Raw genomic sequence first — 19735 nt, 5'->3', positions numbered from 1 at the left:
CGGTCTGCTGTCCTTCTGTCTGTCCGTCCTGGATCCACTGAGACCCTGGCAGGACCCTGAGGGATAGATGCCAATAAATACCAGCAGCCCTCGAAAGCCAGCTGCCCCACTGCCCAGGGCTGCCCTCCGTCCTCTGAAGAACCAACCCAGGAGCTGGCCAGGGCCCCCTAGAGTGCCCCAGTGACCCCACCCTGCTGCCCCGGGGATCCCGCAGGGCAGTCCATGAGCTGCCCCCGCCAGATTCGCCAGACTCGAAGGGGCGAGGGTGGGAAGAGACAGACTGACAGTGATGGGGTCCTCCACGGACACCTGTTCCCCTTCCACTCCCACCCCACCCCCGCCCCGCCCGACCAGTGCCAGCCCCGGGGACGGGCTCCAGCCCCACACAGGCCCAGACCCCGGCGGGGGGCCGTCCCTGCAGGTCACCCTGACCCCACCCACGGGCCAGCTCCCGTGCCCCTGCAGGCCCTGCTGCCCCGCTGTGTCCATCCCGCACAGCTGGACACGGGACCCCAGCCGCCACTCCAGCCCTCGGTGCCCCCCTCCCCGCACCCGCAGGCCAGCCCAGCCGCCCACCGCCCTGTCCCGCCCGAGCAGCCTTGAGCTGCCCCACCCCACCCTCCAGCCCAGTACTTGGCCCTCCACCCGCCCCCGCCCACCAGCTGCCCCCGACCTTGGTTCTCCCCCAGGATGCCTGGCGCTGCCAGGAGGGGAGCCTGAGCTGCCGGCTGAGCGAGGCCGAGAGTGAGCGCACCCGAGCCCAGAGCCACGCGGGGCAGCTGCAGAGGGCACCGGCCGGGGCAGAGGAAGGTGGCCGCCCTTCTCCACCCTGCCCTGGCCACCACTACAAGGTCCCCCAGAGCCCCCCTCCTGGCACCTCGAGGGTCCGTCCCGGGAGCTGCTCGGGCCCGGGCCACGGGGCCAGACCCCGGAACCAGCATGCCCCCTACCCCGAGGCGCCCCAGCACCTGGCAGCTGGCGGGTCTTTCTCAGCCGTGGCCTCCCCGTCACAAGGCAGTAAAGTCCAGAGACCTCCAAGGCCCGCCCCGACCTGGCCCCCAGCTACTCCGCCACGCCGGCCTCCTGCAGTCCCACCTCTGGGCATCTGCACTGGCTGTGCCTACCGCCAGGAGCCCTCTTCCCCCACCGGGTCCTCGGCCCACGTCAGCTCCTCAGAGGGAGGCCCCCTGCCCTGCTGGTCACCCCACCTCCTTTCTGCCCCCCTTCCTCCACTCCTGGGTCTGCCCAGGAGGCAGGCCCGGGCCTGGCACGGAGTCCAAGGGAGGGATGTCCAGGAGCAAAGCCAGCAGGAGAGAAGGAAGGGTGGGGAGGGGCCTGGAGTCCAGGCAGAGGGAGCTGGCACCCCAGACCTGCCCCCGGGGACCTTGACTTTGAGGCAGGACGGGAAGGGCAGGGAATTTTCAGAGGGGGGGCCTCTCCAGCCCCTCCCATCTAGGTGCCGGTCACTTAAATAAACCAAGCCTCAGTTTCCCAGCCTGTGCAATGGGAGGGGCCATCCCCGAGAGGCAGCCCCACAGGCCCTGGGAGCCAGGTGAGCTGCCCCGCTTTCCCCACAGGCCGGCGTGCAGGCTGCATGGGCCCTGCAGGAGGAGGTGTCCCCGAGGCGCGGAGGAGCGAGGCTCCAGGTGGGCGCACCTCACACCCCGGGGCAGGGGGCGGGGTGGGGAGGAAGGCTTCTGGGGGAGGGCGGGTTCCAGGTCCCCGCAGGCAGTGGCACTGGCTGTGCTGGGCTGGGGCAGGCGGCCGCTGGGCGTCGGGCCCCCACAGAGCTCGTCTGGGCCACCCTGGCAGAGCCTTCTTTGCAGTGGTCCCAGCCCTTATTTCACAGATTTGCAGACACTGAGTCCTGAGCAGGGAGTCACCTGGCCCCGGTGGCACAGTCGGCGAGGGGCCAAGTCGGGGGCAGAGCCCCGGCCTCCCAGGTCTGTGCTTTTGGCGGCAGGCATAGGGCGGCGCTGGCCTAGCCTTGGAGCTCTCCAGGTGCGTGGGGTCATATTTATGCGGCCACGGGACCGCATTTTCTTCTATGACACTCAGACATGGAAGGAGGTTGCACAGGGTGGACTTGGGTAAATATGCCACGTGCTGGCCTTTGGGGTGTGAAGGCGGCCACCGGGGTGAAGTTTTCAGGTGAGGATCTGGGCCTGGGGTGGGGGCCAGGCCTGGGCGGACGGGGGCTGGCCCGGACCCCCCTCACTTCACCCCACCCAGGCCCACAAGTCCAAGGAACCCTGGGCTGTGCTAAGATCCCTCGGCAGGACAGGGCCAGGGCCAGGGCTCAGCCGGGTCTGGGCCGCTGCGGCTGCTTGAGGACCTCAGAGCTCCAAGAACAGCGCACCTGGCTCAGGGGGTACAGGCCCCAGAGGCGGCCACCCCCAGGTGTCAGGGAATCGGGTCCCCCGGCCCCATGCTGGAAAGACGAGGCTGACGGAGACAGCAGAGTGGAGGGGCTGAGGAGGACACGGGCTCGGGTCCAGGCCACCCCCTCCCAGTGCCTGCGAGGAGGGACCTGGAGAGACGGCCTCGCATGTCAGCATAGCAGTGAGCCGGGCGAGGCCTGTAGGGCCCCAGGGGCAGCCGGCAGGCAGGCCTCCCCTCAGAGGGCAGGTGCGGACGCCAAGCCTGCGCTGACTCGCTCCGTGCGGGGCTCGGCCTGGAGCCTGGTGGCAGGGGCCTGGGTCCCAGGTGCCCGCTAGGCCAGGAGCCTCTGAGGAGTGGCCTCCTGCAGGCGATGGGCAGAGAGCAGAGAAGGAGCTCAGCCTGGAAAACATTTGTGAGCTGAGAGGGGATTTCTGTTTCAAAGGCCCCAGTGGCTGAAGCTGCTGGGGAGAGGCTCGGAGGGCTCAGTCCCAGCGCCCAGGTGCCTGGCCGGGGGCTTGGGAGATGCCAGGAAGTGTGGGGTGTGAGGAAGCAGGGGAGGCGGGGCCAGGCTGTCTCATTCTACACGTATGTCCACATGTATTTGTTCCATGCACATTTGAAAACAGTGCTTCCTGTTCGCAGGTTACACGTTTTGAAATAGACCTATTAAACCAAACTTCACATCATTCAAATATTCCACCTTGATTCTGTCTCCTGGATTTATCGAAGCTAAGAATCATGTGTGGAATTTTCCCAAGACAGTTTTTTGGGGCAATGTCTCCTTTTATCTCTAAGGGTCTGTAACTTCTAGATCTCTCTGACACGCTCTCTAACGTTTGCTTACTGGTCTGGAGGCCTCTGTGCCCTGCTCCGTGCCATTTGTCTGAATTCTGCTCTGCCCAACGCTGGCAGTGTCCCCACCATCTCCTGACCCTGGCCTCTGCACTTTGCCCTGTAGGTTTTCGGCCATCGTTGCATCAGCCTGGCTTTGGTTACAATCCTACCTTAGAGTCTTTCCCTTTTGCAGGAGAATTTGCCCCACTTACAAGTTTTGTGATAACTTATGCTCTGCTTTTCTTCCATCGCTGACGAGACACCCGCCCCTTTAACGACTCCTCACGACTTCCTTTTTGCCCTTTCACTGTGGGGTCATCTGCCCGCCCCTTCCCTCCAGTGTCTGCATCCTGGTGTCATCCGTTGTCCGGTCTCTTGGTCACTGCTTGGGGGAGGGGGGTGTTACAACAGTTGAAGTGTTTTCCCCTAATATTCGGTGTTAAGTGTGAAGAGAATGTGTGTGTCACCTGAGCTTAAGGACCTCCCACGGCCACCCCCAGCAGCAGGGGTTCTGCACCTGTGCCCTGGCTCTGCTCTGAGGGCTCCCCTCCTCCAGCCCTGCCCCACCCCTTTCTTTCTCCTCAGCGCCCAGGTGGGGTCCCTGAAGAGCTGGTCCCTGAGTCTGAACCCCACCCCACCCCCTGCCCGCGTCTGCCGAGACGGGGGCTTTGTGCTCACAGCACTCCCCGCCGGCATCCTCCTCTCTGACGGCCCAGCTGCGAGTCGCCATGGACGGCTGACTTCACTCCACGTGTGAGCCCCTGTCCTTGGCCAGAAGTCCCGCTGGCCTGCCTGCCTGCCTGCGGGGCTGGGCTCCCTCCGGGCTCCCACACTTGGGAGGCTGGGTCCACCCTCCTGAGGCTCCGGGAAGCGTCCCCTCGCAGCCGCGGGACTAGGTCCCGTTTCCCAGCTGTCCTCTGGACGCCTTCCCATAGGCTGCCCGCCGCTTGCCACCCGCCCCCCCGCCTGCCACCCCCCCGCCCCGCACCGGCCTATGGCCCTGTAATGGACTAGGCCCGCCCACCTGGGTGCCCTCCCCTTGGGTGAACTCGAAGCCAATGGGCAGAGCCTTAATTACAGCTGCAAATCCCTTCGCCAATAACCTCGCGAACTCATGGGACAACACCGGCCAAAGGTCACGGGCCATCTCAGAACGCTGCCCTTCGCGGTTGGGTTCTGTTAGGCGCGTCAGCTGAGCTCTTCGTGAGCACAGATGGTTCCCTGAGTCAGGCTCACGTCCCACCTCTTCTGAGCGGGGCCTGTTTTTCCTTAGACTTCAGGCGCCTTGTTTGCCCTCTGACCTCAGTGTCAGAGGGTGTCAAGAAATGTGAGGGTGTTTTAGGTTATTGGAGCTGCTCCTTCCGGAGTGGGAGCCACAGGACCCGTTGATCTTTGAAATGTTTGCCCTGCGCGTGGGAGCCCGCTCCGCGTGCAGGATCAAACCTACCTTCAGTTTATACGAGTTCTTTCCACTTCGAAACCGTCTCTTCCCCCCCCACCACTCCCTGCAACTCTCAGCCGCCCACCCTGCACTCTGGGCCTGCCCCCCTCGCGGACCTCAAACTTCACCTTCTCATCGCGTCTCCCACCAAGTCTGGGAGGACTTAGGGTCTCCGTGGTCTTAGCCGCTCTGCCTTCTCTCCTGCTGCCCCACGGCCCCGGGCTGGCGCTGGTGTTTTCACCGCAGATGGTTCGCCCTCTGGCTCCCCGCTGGGCTCACCTTCTCGAGAACATCAGTTACCGTTTCCTGACACGATTCCCCTTTCCTGCAATAACTCTGTTCTCTTTTTGATTCGAGACCCTCCGATCACATTCCGTGGACCGACGGCTCTCCTGAATCACCGCTGACCGCGAGCGACTCACGTGGTGATTCTTTTCCTCCTTTTGAGAAGGGGGTCCGGTCTCCTTCCCAGTTGGGGCTGCAGAGGAACCCATCAGGGGCTTCACGCGTCTCTGGCCAGATGTTTCACACCCCAAGGAAAGGCAGAGAGGAAGAGCCCAAGGGGAGACGTGGGGAGCAACGGCAGAGAGAGCACTGAGGCCCCCCCAGAACTCTTCTGTTCCAGGAACGGGGAGGGTGGCGGCCCCAGCCTCAGGGCAGAGCTGCGGAGTTGTCCTCCGGCTCCTCCCCCCGGCAGTTGCCTGCCAGGGGAGTGGGGGCCTTCCTGGTGCCTCCCCCACCGTGACCTGGTCCCTGGAGGCCTTCCCTCCACACCCCCACTGCCCCCTCCAGCCCCGGCCTCTGAGGTGCCCACGTGGGGTCTCCACACGCGGCGCAGACGGCTCTGCCGGAAGTCGTTCACATATTCTCCACCCCTGTTCGTCCTTCTGGTTGATCGAGTGTTGAGCAAACTGTGTGCTAGAATCCATCCGTCGTTTGTCCAATTTTTCTAAGAATTCTGGCAATTCGCAATTATCCTATTTTTAGGCCACTTGCCTCCATGTGCTCTCCATCCTTCGGGAACCCTCAAAGTCCCTGGTCTCCAGCTGAGGGAAGTCTTTCCCAATGTTTGTAACCTGTTGGTCATTGCAGTGGGCGCCCGGGAGGGGGTTCAGACACACCTCAGTCACCGAAGGCCCCGGGCACTCTCCACTCACAGCCAACCCAGGCTGCAGCGTTTCCAGCCCGCTGTGGGCTCGGGATACGTGGCCACACCGCCTGCCGCCCACTGCCTGCACCACGTCCAGGCCAGGCTGCCAGGCGGCCAGCGTGAGCTAGAGCAAGGCTTGCATTTGACAACATCTTTCACTCTCATGGACTGGATTTTTCCCTCGTTTCACATAAGCCAATGTGTTTGTCAAGAGAAAGTTAATTAAAAACATATTTTTCTAATTAAATGGTAGGCCGTGCTATGCAAACAGTAAGATTCTTGTTTGAGAGCAAATCCCTCCCTGTTTCCAGGGCTACCCTGGGAATTCAACAGATCAACAATGCAGAACCGAGCCCCAAGGTTAGGACACGCGCGAACACAGCCCCCGGGGGGCCTGCAGGCAGCTGGCGGGGCCTGAGCCAGCGGGAGGCGAGGCGCGGAGGGGGGCCTGGCGCCCGCCCACTGGGAGAGACCGCCCGAGGCTGTCCTCGGACCGGCGCCAGGTCACAGCCTCGATGGCTCAGAGGGGCTCAAGGCGTCCACCAGCACCTCACAGTCCCTCGCACACCCTCCCCTCCTCTCCAGAGAGCTCACCCCCAGGGCCCAAATCCAGCTTCAGTCCAGGTTCTAGAGGCGAAGTGGGGAGCCGCTCGGCCTTCTGGGCGCGCTGTGGCTGGAGCGCATTCCTGATACTTGTTCAAGAATGTCTGTGCTCCTTTAGGGCACCATGCTTGTCAGATGTTTTGTGTGTTAAGAGTATTTTATCTTCATAAAAGGAATTGGTGAGCTTTCCATCTCTTTCTACTACCTGGGATCATCTAAATAGCCTCGGAGTTAAGCCTTCCTGAAAGGTTACATTGAACTCACCTGCAAATGCCCCGCCCCTCCTGTCAGCTTACGTAATACATTTTCATTTCCTCTCCCAGCTTTTCCCTCGCGGTCTCTGAGTTTTTCTATCTCTTCTGGGGTCAGTTTTGGACATTTGGAAGTCACCCATCTCATGTTCAAAGGCGCTGCCAGGAACTCGCTCTTATGTTTGGTGGCCGTTTTTCATTTTTACACCTGTAGTTAGATCTTATTTATATCTACAGTTAGATCTGTTTCTGTCCCTGATGTTGGAGATTTTTATTTGTCTCTCTTTAACTTGCCAACAGTTCATCTGTTTTATTGGTCTTTTCAAAGAATCAACTTTTATCTCTTTTCTCCTTTCATGTGGTTTATTCGTTTCAGCTTTTATCCCTATGGACACACTCTTTGTTGTTGTTGTAATATTTCTGATTTCTTCAGTTGCATAGTGCTGTGTTTATTCTGGGCTTTACTCTTTCAATAGTAAAAGCATTCAGTGTTATTGTGTTTTCCCTCGTTGTGGTTTGGTATGTGCCCCCATACGTTGTTGTTTTGTTGTTGTTGTTGTTGCTTTATTTACTTTTGGCTGCGTTGGGTCTTCGTTGCTGCGCGGGCTTTTCTCTAGTTGCGAGGAGCGGGGGCTACTCTTCGTTGCGGTGCACGGGCTTCTCACTGTGGTGGCTTCTCTTGTTGCAGAGCACGGGCTCTAGGCGCGTGGGCTTCAGTAGTTGTGGCTCGTGGGCTCTAGTGCGCAGGCTCAGTAGTTGCGGTGCACGGGTTTAGTTGCTCCGCGGCATGTGGGATCTTCCCAGACCAGGGCTCAAACCCGTGTCCCCTGCATTGGCAGGTGGATTCTTAACCACTGCCCCATCAGGGAAGCCCCCCAAAGGTTTTTATCATGAATTCTTTTCCTTTCTTACCAATCCTCTAGGAGTTTCCGCTTTTATTTCTTCTTTAATTCAAAGGTTGTTTAGAAGAATAGACGCTGTGCCTCTTCTTGCGGCTGTGTCTCGTCTTACTGGAGAGGGGCTGCCTTTGGGGCCGTTATGATGTTTTGATCAGCTTCTGGGTGGATCTTTGCTTATGTTCCTGGTTTGTCAGTTGCTTCTTGGTTGTCGGTTGTTTGCTTTCTTGGTTCGGTTTTGTCTATTTGTTTGTGGTATGTTTGGAGGGAAACTGGATAAGCTGATTGCAGAGTTTACAGGGAAGAATAGATGTTTGAGATTTTCTAAGAAATTTTTGAAATAGTATCGTAATACTGACTGTAACAGTAGTGTGGTCAAAGCAGCAGGGGTTGGCACAAGGGTGGACGAAGAGGCAAGCAGGACAGGACAGAGTCCAGAAGTTTCCAGCTGTCCCTAACCGGCACCAGATCCCAGCCTCCTGTCTGGGCTACTGAGGCCCACCGTGTAAAGTAAGGCGCTTGGGTCCCCTTATATTGGAGCACTTCCCAGCGCTAGTTCTGTCCTGTGACCGGCCAGAGGGCTCGCGAGGCTCCCAGAGGGCAGGGCCAGGTGGCCGTGCACTGCTGCCCAGCGCTCACCCACACTGGACACTTGCCAGCCGATGAACAAATCAATTCGTTGTCGCCAGTGCATGAAAAGGCTGAGGACCTGAACTCCGAAGGATGCGCTGGGGTTGGCGGCAGGCTCTGCTCTTGTGCAACAGGCAGGGTGCGGAACGTCGCGTCCGCCTGCTGCGCTAGTGCCTGAGGCATTTCTAGCCTCTACAGACCCCCACTTTACAGCAGCCCCCATACAGGGGGGCGGTCCTCACAGTTCTTCTCCCGTCCTTCTCTTGCTCCCGACGAAAACGCTGTGAGATCGCATCACGCCCGTCCGCAGAGGGGGAAACCAAGGCTGGGGGCTGGCCCAAGGGCACGCGCCGAGCCCTGCCTCCTTCCCCAGGCCCGGGGTGGAACCACAGAAGCCGGCGGTCGAGCCTCGTGCGCCCCTGCAGCTGAACCCCCGCGCTGAGCGCAGGCTTGTGACGCGTGCACGGCCAGCCGCCCCCCATTCAGGCTCAGGGCTCAGAACCAAAGCAAGCCAGCAAGGAGACTGACTCCGTGGGGCAAAGGGAGGTGTCCATAAAGGGTGCCCCGTTCAGTTATTATGGTTCATCTGAATTCCACAAACGCTGAGTCACTACAAGAGGAGCATAGCGCATCACGAGTGGCCTGGAGCCTCTCAAAATACCGTGAAATCTTTAAGCCATATTTGAAGGAAACGTCTGCTTTTCTACGGGAAAATGTGCACAAACAGAAAACTGTAATTCCCAAAATTGTAAAGAAGGGTGAGACCTCAATTTGAGGTACAAGCATTGCCCTCCCTTTCCTTTAACTTTCTAAACTGACAGACCCAGAAAAGTTCCTACAGGGTCACGGCACCTGTCCCGCCTTCACCCAGCCTGGGACGGGGGTGCCCGGTGGCTCCCTCTCTTCCCCTGAGCCAGTCCTCCTCTTGTATTTAGTGAAAACGGAGTGGGAGGTGGATGCAAAGCCCCCTTAGACACACGGCTCCCGGGACACAACTGCTGGGTCCCTGTGCCTTCAGGCGTTCCTGCTCTGGCTCTAGACCCAGTCTCCCTTTTCCTAAACAAGCACCTCTTGCCCGCCACAACCCACACCCCCTCCTCTCTCTGCTGGCCCCATCTCCCCTCCCCCAGCCAGGATTCTGGAAGGGCTGCCCCTCCCCCTCTCCCCAGACCGTCAGCACCGCAACCTCCCGGGACCCACACAGACACAGAGATCACCAGCAACTTTGGTCCCTTCCAAAGGGTGCCTTTTGGGTCCATGTCTACCCGAGCCCCTGGAGCTTTCCGCACAGGAGCCCGACCTCTCCCTCCGATCTCCGCCAGCTCTCTGGTCCTCCCTGGGCCCAGCCTCCTCTTTTCTCTGCTCTGAAGTCCTCTTGGCCTGGACCCCTCCTCCCCCCACTCCCTGGCCTTCCGCGCCAGGGCCTCCATAGTCACTTGGTCCTGTGACGCTGCCCCCGGCGCAGTGAGCCCCGGGAGACCCCTCAACGTGCTCCCACACCCCCCTTCCCATGCCAGCAAGTGGGCTCCGGACACCCCGCACGCAGTCCAAGCTTGGGAGCCCTCGTGGCACTGCCTGCCCCTCACCCGCCACGCGGCCCTCGGGCTACCTCTCCATTCCGTGGCGCGTTCTTCCACTTCTTGGCTCCTTGAGCCCAAGCCGCCACAGGCTCCGTATGGACAATCCCGGGGCCCCCAACTTGCCTTCCTCCGCCCCCCGCTCAGCCCCCGCAATGGGCTGGACGCGGCTCCTGATTTTCCAGAGTGCTCTGTACCAAAGATCACCACCACCTCCTGCCCACCAGACACTCGCGGGCAGGACGGCATCCGTGTGCTCCCGAGAATCGCCAGGCCCCACTGTGCACCAGCTCCAGCCCGGGGACACCACAGGCGCCGTCCTCGTGAAGGCTCAGAGAGGAGGGGTGACAGGGAGGGGGCGGCGCAGCGGGGGAGGGGGGCGGCCAGCAGCACTCCGGGCTCGGGCAGCAGGGGTGGGGAGGCCTGGGTCACGGGGGTACGAGGTGGGCACAGGGGAAGAAGGCTGCAGGTGGAGGGCGTGGGGGCTGAGCCCCACCCGCCCCGGGAGCTTCGGAGGACTTGGGGGGACTGTCGCGGTCTTTCTTCCAAGGGCTGGAAGCAGGGCAGGGAAAACGGATGTGTCTCCTGAGCCACTCTGACCACAGCGGAGAACCCGCCTTTGCCCACGCCGCCGGGCCAACAAGGCCTGCTTCTAGGACCCCTCCCACCCCGCCCGTGGTTACATCGGAAACTGCCCGATCCCTGCACACGGCACTCAACCTGTTCTTGCGTCTTTGCTTCCCAGCCACTGCACGTGATCTGGGCAGACGCCAGGTGCCACAGCCTCACCTGCAGCACACCCCGGGCCGTGCTTCCAGACGGCCTGTGCCTCCCTCCCCCAGAAGCACTGGACACGCGGCACCAGGCCCTGGACGAGGGCAGAAGGCACAGGCAGGGCCTGGCCCAGAGCGGGCGCTGCTAGAGGAGAAGGTCGCCCCCCTGGAGCGCAGGCGCGGGAGGCCCTGTAGCAGGTGAGGGGCCCCGGGGGGCAGGGCCCTGCCTTCCCTTTAGGAATCGCTCCCTCCGTGTGAAGGGAAGTCCAGGGAGACGCTGGAGGCAGGTGTCAGGCCTGGAGTCACCCAGACGCGTCCAATCCCCAGCTGACAGAGGGGAAACCGAGGCGGGAGGGGCACGCAGGGAGTCAGAGCCCCAAGGCCTCTCCCTGGTTTCCTGCTCCACTGCGGGCGCCCCTACGACAGAAGGTGGACTGTGGACACACAGCTCCGGGAAAAATAATCAGCCGAGCCGGGGGCTCAGCCTCAGGCCAGAGTGACCTGCCTACGCGCGGCCTCTGCCCGGCCCCTGCCCGGCCCACGTGCTCTGGCGGCGGCGGCGGCGGCGGCGGCGGCGGCGGCGGGCGCAGCGCGCGGAGAGGCGTGTCCTGCGGGAGGAGCGGCCGCGCTGCGCCCCGGGCGGCCCGCCTGCAGGGGGAGCTCGCGGTGCACCGGGCCCAGGTACCCGGATCCGGTGGATGGTCCCCGGAAGAGGGGGGTGGGGTGGAAGGGTGGTCCCTGGAGAGTTGGGGGTGGGGAGGCGGGGTATGGGGAGGGCCTCGCGGGCGTCCAGGCAGGGGCTGGGGCGCCGGGGAGGCACCGGCTTCTGTGTCCCAACCTGCCAGTGGGGAGTATGCCCGCCCTGGGCCTGTCCACCCGCCTCCAAGCTCAGGGTCAGCCTGGCGTTGGCAGGTCACCCTGTGGACCTCCACAGCCCTCCGGTGATGTTACCCCAACTCTACCTCTGCTGTCCTCGGGGGAGGACCACAGGTCATGGCAAACACACACGCGCGCACACACACACGCACACACCCACGCACAAACACACACGCACGCGGCGTTGTTCCCAGTGTTTGAGCGCCAGTCCTGCCTGGAGCTGTGTGGCATTGGCCCACTGCCCGCCTCTGGAGCCCAGATTCCCCTGTCCGCGGTGGAGATAGCCCAGGCTCAGGGGGTGCCCTGCAGATGGGGGCAATGGGAGGGTAGGTGTAGGCCCGCACAACAGAGACCAGGAAGAGCGCCGGAAGCCGTCTCGTCACCCTTGCAGACCCAACATGGGCTGGGGTGCAAGACAGGGAACCAACCAAAGAGGCTGAATGAATGCAGGACAGGACAGGGCACGGGCCGGCCAACAGATGGGCAGAAAGGATGTGAAAGGCAGGGAGGCCCGGGGGCCTGCTGGCCAGTGATTCTGACAGCTGAACTGTCCCCAGGCGTGAATGGACCATCTTCACGTATGAAACGGGCCAAAGTGGAGGTATTTGGGTTGAAATCAGGGGTTGGGGTCACCAGAGCATCTTCCTGGGGCCCAGGTTAACTGATGGGGAAACTGAGGCTAGTGAAAGGAAATGACGTTCTTGGAACCAGGCAGAATGTCACCCAGGCCCCAACCCCAGCTATGGCTCTGTGGACCCACCCGGCAGGCCTGCTGTGTGCAGGGACCTCCCAGGTCACGTGGCCTGAGAGGCAGCTCCCTTGACCTCGATGTCCTGCCTCTGCCCCATAGGAACAGGCACGACCCATCCAGCTGACCCCGGCGGAGTGCGAGGCTGGGCTTTGGGCCTGGGATTCTGATGCCCTCTCAACACCCCCAGGGGTGGGCAGGACAGGGAGTCCAGAGGGAAGACAGACCACCGGGCAGTAGGTGGAAAGCCTGCGCTGGGCTGGTGACCAGGCACCCGAGGCACCCGTCCCTTCAGGCTCCGTGTCCCCACCTGAGCGGGGGGGGGAAGCAGGAGTCCTGGCAGTGGGGAGAGCTGGGGGCTCAGTCCTGGACCCCAGAGCAGGGCAGCCTTCCCAAGGCCTCTCTGGGGCGAGGGCATGGTTGGGTCCTGCTGCCCGGGCGGCCTGGCAGGTGGTGGCTGGAGGCTGTGTGAGCACACCTGGGCAGAGGTCTCGCTGCCTGTCCCCTGCAGCCGGGAGCTGGGCTCATGTGCAGGCACAGGGACACGGCCCTCCCGACGTGGCACGGATGACCGGGTACAGCTGCTGTCCCTTGCACCGCAACACTGGCCCTGGGTGGAGGTGTGGGTGGACCCTGCCAGCCTGGGCTCAGCTGTGTAAAGGGAACTGGGCCGAGAAGGAAGGTTCGTCCCTCACGGTAGGTCCAGGCAGCAGTGTCCGGCCAGGGCTTCTCAGAGGGCGGTGGAGGGTCCGTGTTTCATGGCTCAGCCCATGGACTTTGCAGGGACCACCTCAGGCCCAGTGGATCCCTGAGCTTGTCACTGTGCCACCTGCCTGCCAGGTCCTGCGCAGAATGGCTCTGTGCGGGGGCGGGGTTTGTCTGGGCCGTGCAGCCCAGGGCAGGAGGGCCCGGGCACCACAGGGGCCAGGCTTGGCCTCGCCAGCACACAGTCGTGGCCGCTGGGACGAGTGGTGAGGTGACAGTGCCCAGGGCTCTCAGACTTGGAGGGCAAAGATGTCGGGGGGCGGGGCGTGTGGACACCAGCGAGGAGTGAAAAGGACAGGCTCAGGGTCGGAGAAGAGGCAGAGGCCACCGGCCACGGCAGGGGCAGGAAGGAGAGTGTTTCACTGTGTCAGGAGCAAGGTGCAGAACTAGGAACAGTGGGGTCCCCACAGGGGGTGATGGCAGCACCCCAGCGCGGAGGGCAGGCTCCAGAGAGGACTGACCAACGCACCCCGAGGGAGGACAGCAAGGCCCCGCCCGGCGAGGAGCTGCCAGGCCTGGAGCCTCCAGGAGAGCCGCCACCCGGGTCACGTGTCCCCAAGCACATGAGGACACGTGTCCCGGGCAGGCCCTGGCCACCATGTGCACACTGTCCAGCTCAGGTGGGCTTGGGGACAGGACGGTTTTCCAGAGGGAAGTGGCCGGGTCAGTGGGGTGGCCATGGAAGGCAGGGACACTGGGGTCAGGACGGAGGCACAGAGGCCAGCAGATCAGGTCACTGAGAGCCAGCGGCCAGCTTGTCCACACAAGGCCACCTGCCTTCTCACAGAGAAGGGTTGTCCAGCCGGGCATGGTCACCAGGACCCTGCAGCTTCTCCTGAAGGGCAGGCCCAGTGCCAAGCTGGGGAAGCCAAGGGCTCCCGTGGCCGCTCGGGGTAGGGGGCCTGGGGGCTGGGAGGCCGAGATGGCACTGCCCCGGGCAGCAGAGCCAACCGCGGGTCCCTGGAGCCCAGATGGGGGAGGGGAGGAACAGCTAATGAGTTCCAGGAGGTCAGCTGTGAGGGGCCCGAAAACCCATAAACCCTTTATTGGTGTCTCAGGAGGGGAAACCCGGATGCAGCCGTTTATTTACTTTGGATTTCACTTTTCTCTTTTCTTTTTAACATGCACGTCCAGGAGTGTAACTGGATTTTTAAAGAAACAGGACTTCCTTTCTCAGTGGAGGGGCACCCTTTGTTTTCCTCAGTCCTGAAGAAGAAAGGGTCCCCTCCTTCTGTAACACGCTGGACACTGCCCCCGTCACGTTGCACTCGAGACCGATCCGCCATGTCCCAGGGCCCCCCGAGAGACCAGGCCCTGTCCAGCCTGAGGGCGAGAGGACAGGCCTGGGCCTCCAGCAGCTGGGGCTGACCACTGTCCCACCCGGCCCAGAGCCGGGGAAGTGGACAGGTCTGGTCTGGGGCCCAGATTCCCATCCTGCCCCAGTGGCTGATGGGCCAGGCCTGCCCTGCGTGTCAGTTCCTTCCTCCAAAGGGACCATCCACAAGGGGGCAAAAAGGAGCCCCCAAACCTTCCCACCAGAAGTGTTTGTTTCATTGGTCACCCAACATTCATCCCCAGTTCTCTCCCCCTGTCCTGTGCCTGCGTGGTGAGGATGGGGGCCAGGAGGGGGGCTGTACTCAAGCAGCGGGCCGTTCCAAGGAAGACGGGCTGTGGGGACAGGGACACAGAGGACACAGGCTGGCTGGGACCTGGTCAGGGAGAGGTTGGGACCTATGAGCCGGCTGCAGGCGCTGAGGTGCAGGGGTGCCAGGATGCAGCGCACAGAGGCTCCCTGAGGCTGGGAGCGGCACTGCAAGGGCCTGGAGGTACCAGGAGGTGCAGCTGGTCCCAAGCAGGACAGCAACGTGACGGGTGGTCCCCCCTCACTCTCAGCAGCCCCACATGCGGGACGGCCCAGGCCACTGGGCATCCTGGCCAGGGAGCTCCCTCCCCCAACCCAGCCAGCTCTCATGGGATCCAGAGCCCCTCCCGGGGGCACCCCACGTGCTCTCCAGGGAAAAGGCTGGCCTGAGCTCACACCCCCGCCAGAGACTGTGGCAGGTTCTGCTCTTGTAGACAGAGCTGAGGAGGGAAAGGGACAACGTGAGGGCGGGGGCCGAGAAGGAGCCGCTGGACCACACCTGCCTGCACCAGGAAGCGGACAGGGCCCTGAGGCAAAACCAGCTGGGCTCCATGCACCCCAGTCTTGGGAGTGGGCCGGGGCCTGGGGCGGGGGGCCCGGGTGGGTGTGGGTCCCAGTGCTTCTGTCTCGTGCTTGGACACACATGCACACGCCCAGATGGGAAGGGCGGGCTGGGCCACTCCTACACAGAACAGGTGCGGAGACGCAGCCCCAGACAACAAAGGGGCCCACCAGGGCGACACCTCAGGTCTCAGGGCTCCATGGGCCCCGTGGGAGTGGGGGGACCATCAGGGGACCGTGAGCCAGTGCATGGACCAGAAGGGGGAGGAGTGTGGGAAACACAGGGCCAGGCAGGCCTACAGGCAGGTCCAGGGGCTGCTCCTGTGTGTTCTGGGGTATCTCCCCTTTCACCACTGGACAGACCCTCTATCGCCAGACAAGAAATCGGCAAGGGAGGTGGGGGCGAGAATCAGCCTGCGATGCCTCTGGGACCCCAGGTCCAGCCAAGTGGAAACTAGGATGCCATTAAAACAGATGTAAGGCTCACCTTGCCGGCCTGTGGGTGGGGCTCCGGAGCAGACAAGGCCCGGGGGCCGAATGTGTTTACGAAACCCTCCGCTCACCTTCCGGTCCTGGCCAGGCCCCAGGCTCCAGCAAAGGGCAGCCGGGCCAACTGGGGGTCCCCAGGGAAGGGCTGGATGCGCCTGTCCCGGGACTCTGCGCAGCCCTGGGTGGGCAGGCCACAGTGAGGTGCCTGGGGTCTCCCCTATGCCCAGCGGCTCCAGGAGCTGGCCACCCAGCACCAGCGAGACCTGATGGTGGAGGCCGAGCGGCTGCACGGAGCCCATGTACAGGCTGCACAGTCCCTGGCGTCCCGAGAGAGGACCCACCAGCAGCGGGTGAAGGTGCTGGAGAAGCAGGTGGGCGGGGACCCAGCGCCCGGCGGGGGTGCAGAGGGAGGGGAGGGTCCCTGCGCCCGCCTGGCCCCAGCCCGAGGTCCTCCGGCAGCGCTACTGCCCGGTGGGCTCCAGGCCATCCCCACGGGACCCCACACTACCCTCCGTCACTCCCACACCTCACTGAGGGGCGGAGGGGGATTCTGGGGCGGGTCACCACCCTCTCCGTGCCGCCATCGCCCCCCATAAAGGGGGGCGGGGACAGTCCCTCAGCCGGTGGTTGCTGCGTATGAAACGTCCAGATGGTGCCTGGCGCGTGGCAGTCCTAGTGGCGGTGGCCGCTGCACCGTCCTGCGGAGTCAGGGACGGGAGCAGCAGCGAACGGGGGGGCGGGGCAGTAACAAAGCAGGACAGAGCCTTGAGTGTGTGCCTGTGCTGACCACACCCCCCCCACACGCACGCATGTGCACAGACACACACGTGCACGCACACATACACAGACATGCCAGCCGGGGCTGCCGCGCGGGCTCCGAGCTCTCTGCCTCGGGGGAGCTGCTCGATGGGGGAACAGAGGAGGGAACTGAGACGCAGAGACATAGAGTGGCAGCCCGCTGACTCCCTGAGGTGGTGTCCCTGACCCTCCAAGCCACGTTTGCTCGATTTATAAGCCCAGGAGCATTATTTCCTCATTACTCTGAGTGTGCTCATGGCTGAGTGGAAGGAGGTCCACCCACTGTGAGTGGTGGTCACCCGGGTCCCTAAGAGCCCACGGGGGGGGTGACCCTGATCAGAGGTGGGACCCTGCACGCCCCATCTGGCCTCTGGTGAGTCTGTCTGTCTGCTGGGGTTTCTCTCCACGCACACCGCCCCCTTGGGAGCCGTGGACCGCGGCCTCCCAGCCCTTCCGGTCACGGAGCTCAGCCACGGGGCCCGCCCGCCCGCCCGAGCTCCTGCCCTGTCCCCAGGTGGCCAGCCTGAAGGAGCCGCGGGACCAGGAAGTGCAGCAGCGGCGACGAGCCCGCCTCGGCCAGGCCTTCCAGGCCAAGGAGTGAGTCCGGCTCCCGACCCCTGGGTGGCCCGGCTGCCACTGCCCTGACCGGCCCGGCAGCAGAACCGCTGCTGGGGAAGCAACGCCTCGTGCTGCTCGGCCGGGGGGCCGAGCTCGAGGGGCACCGGGCCAGGGAAGCCACCACCCGTGCCGGGAGTCAGTGGGCACCCTCTGATCCCCTGACCACAGAGCTCCCCCAGCCCTTGGGACCCCCGCCTCCGGCTGGCGTGGCCCGAGCTCCGGAGCCGCTGCTCTCCCCGGCAGCACGCGCCCTGGCAGCCGCGCCCCTCCCCGGCAGCACGGAGCCTCCCGCGGCCGGCATCGGCCCTGGCACCGCTGTGGATGTGCTGACCCGGCCAGACCCCGGCGGCCAGGCCCCAGCAGGCCAGCTTCCGCAGCCACGGGCTGCATTCCGTGCCCTCAGCTCTGTAAACATGGGGAAACACGTGGAAAACATTTCCACCAACTGAAGCCAAAAACATAATGTCCCGCAGGGCCCAGCTACCACATCCCTGCGCACAGAGGCGGCAAGACCTCCGTATCCAGGAACTGCGGGGCCGTCACGGTGGCAGGTGGCTGCAAGTGACTCAGAGTCCAGTCCCCACCCCCCCCACCCCCCACCCCCCCGTGCTCCCCGCCCCGTGACTCACTGTCCGTGAGAGGCATCAGGATGTAAACGTTAAAGTTGTTAGAGAACCACCCACTTTCCCAGCCTATAACTCTGGGAAAATTCCTGCGGGAATCCAGCCCTGGTTGCCACGGAGACCGGGGCAGCCATCTTAGGCCGATGCCCGGTTCACCTGTTCGCATTTTCTCTCTTTTCCCCCCATGAACACTGGTCAGAGTGATTTGTTTCCTCTCCAAATGGCCTCTTTTGTTTTGTAAGTGACGTGTTTACAACATCTGCGGGGCACCAGCCAGCCCAGGAAATTCCTGCGTCCGCAGGTGCTAGCCGCCACCCCGAAGCACCTCCTCCCTCCAGGACTCATGGGGGTGAGAAGGGCCAAAGCTCCTGGAGCCCACCCATTCCAATCACGATCCCGCACTTAAAACAGGCTGTCCTGTCAGGCCTTCCTTTCTGACCGAACCTAGTAACGGAGTTGCCATATGTTGCGAACTGCACAAAAAATAGGTTTCATTCTGCCTGTCAGCTCTGCCTGATTATTGGTGGCTGTGTTGAGAAGGATTCTGAAGTTCAGCCCAGACTCAGAGGGGAAGAGCATGGTGACCCATTAACAACGCTGCTCTGGGCGAAGGAGGCGTTAGTGGTGGTGTTCGCACCCAGGTATTCACCAGCTTGCAGCGGCCCATTGGAACGCATAGCAACCCAGCGGCTGCCCCCACCACTGGAGAGCCTGGTACAGACAGGAAGGGTAGGGCCGTGAGACACACACAGCTCTGATGCTCAAGGCCTGGCATTTAGTAGGCAAGTCCCTTCCCTTCCTCCTCGACCCGGCGACCCCACGACCCAGTGGGCAGCTCCCTTGTGGAGGAAGGGCCTGAGGGTTGGCGGGTGGGGAGGAAGGACCCGGCATCTGGAGATTGACACTTGGAAAGTGTCAACACTTGCCTCCCTTTGGTGGCCACTGGCGTCTCAGCGTCACGCCTTTGGGACTGAATCTCCCAGCACAGAGGAGGTGCCTAGTAAACGTGCACAGATGAGAGAGGAACACACCCCAGATGCAAAAGGGGTCAGAAAGATTTCTCAGCATTGAAATGAGGGCCACGCGCTATTTGATCAATGTCCTTGCTGGTGATTTCTGGACCCTCCTTGCCCAGGCTGCTCCCGGGAGACGTAAGATTTCTTATATTTCAATGAAAGTTCAATCAGTGTAGGAGACGCTGTTTTTACTTGTTCAACATAAAGTTGTATACTTAGGAGAAAGGATTTTTCTGATGGAGATAAACTGCTGTTTTCTTAAACATTTCCAATGGCAAGCGTGTGGCTTCCGTGTGAGAGCCTTATGGCCGCCCGCACCCACGTGTGCACAGCTGTGTACCCTGAACCAGGGCCCCCCATCTCTGCCGCAGCTGCACCAAGGCCCCATCCATCCTCACAGTGTAGTGACCACGCCGGGTGGGCCTCCTCAAGAGCCAGATCCCGCCTGCCCCTCCAGGCCCTGTGACCTCCTGACCTCATTCTCGGACCAGGTAGGGGTCTCCCTGAGGTCTCACCTACGTGGAAGCCCCAGGTGCTCAGGGCGGATGGGAAGGAGAGAGTGGGAGGGGGGTGCAGCCAGGCAGCCTCCACCACCAGCAGCCCTGCTGGAGCCCCCGTCCCAGCCCTGCAGGGACCAGCCGGCCAGGCCAGGTTCGGTGGGGGAGACGCTCCCCACCTTGGCCGGCACGGGGTCCTGGGGCTTCCCGAGGTCGGCTCCGGGGCTCCCCATCTAAACTGCGTACACACTCAGGCCCTAAATTAAAATGTCACAGGCCTGTTGGGGAGTCTCGGGTTTCCTGGCCGCGGAACACGAGCCTGCTTGATAAAACGATTTTGGTTTTGATAAATGTGGACTTTCTGTGGCCAAGACAAAGGCACCCTTGAGTCTGGAGGGGAACCTGAAACAGCACATTGCTGAAAAGTATTTCCTGATAATATTTTTAGCACCTGGAAAAAAATTTTTTTTTCTCTTTTTCGCCTGTGGAGCGCTGTGTGTGTGTGTGTGTGTGTGTGTGTGTGTGTGTGTTTGAATGTAATACCCAGCATGGCGGTGCCTCCTGT

At 62.4% G+C, this 19735-nt stretch overlaps 1 protein-coding gene across 1 annotated transcript in view; it reads left to right on the top strand.

Annotated features, from left to right (window-relative positions):
- Positions 1-19735, top strand: part of CROCC2 (ciliary rootlet coiled-coil, rootletin family member 2) — a 72166-nt gene that overhangs the window by 50475 nt on the left and 1956 nt on the right. Inside the window, exons 26-34 of the mRNA XM_069540876.1 lie at positions 711-851; positions 1578-1646; positions 10510-10681; positions 11028-11218; positions 15003-15172; positions 15710-15800; positions 15846-15989; positions 16931-17013; positions 17312-17441. Of these exons, the coding sequence (XP_069396977.1) occupies positions 711-851; positions 1578-1646; positions 10510-10681; positions 11028-11218; positions 15003-15172; positions 15710-15800; positions 15846-15989; positions 16931-17013; positions 17312-17441 (1191 nt within the window). The remainder of the gene's footprint in view (positions 1-710; positions 852-1577; positions 1647-10509; positions 10682-11027; positions 11219-15002; positions 15173-15709; positions 15801-15845; positions 15990-16930; positions 17014-17311; positions 17442-19735) is intronic.

This window comes from Delphinus delphis, chromosome 7, assembly GCF_949987515.2.
Source record: "Delphinus delphis chromosome 7, mDelDel1.2, whole genome shotgun sequence".
In the NCBI taxonomy this organism is placed as follows: domain Eukaryota; kingdom Metazoa; phylum Chordata; class Mammalia; order Artiodactyla; family Delphinidae; genus Delphinus; species Delphinus delphis.
This window is presented reverse-complemented; position numbering and strand designations above follow the sequence as displayed.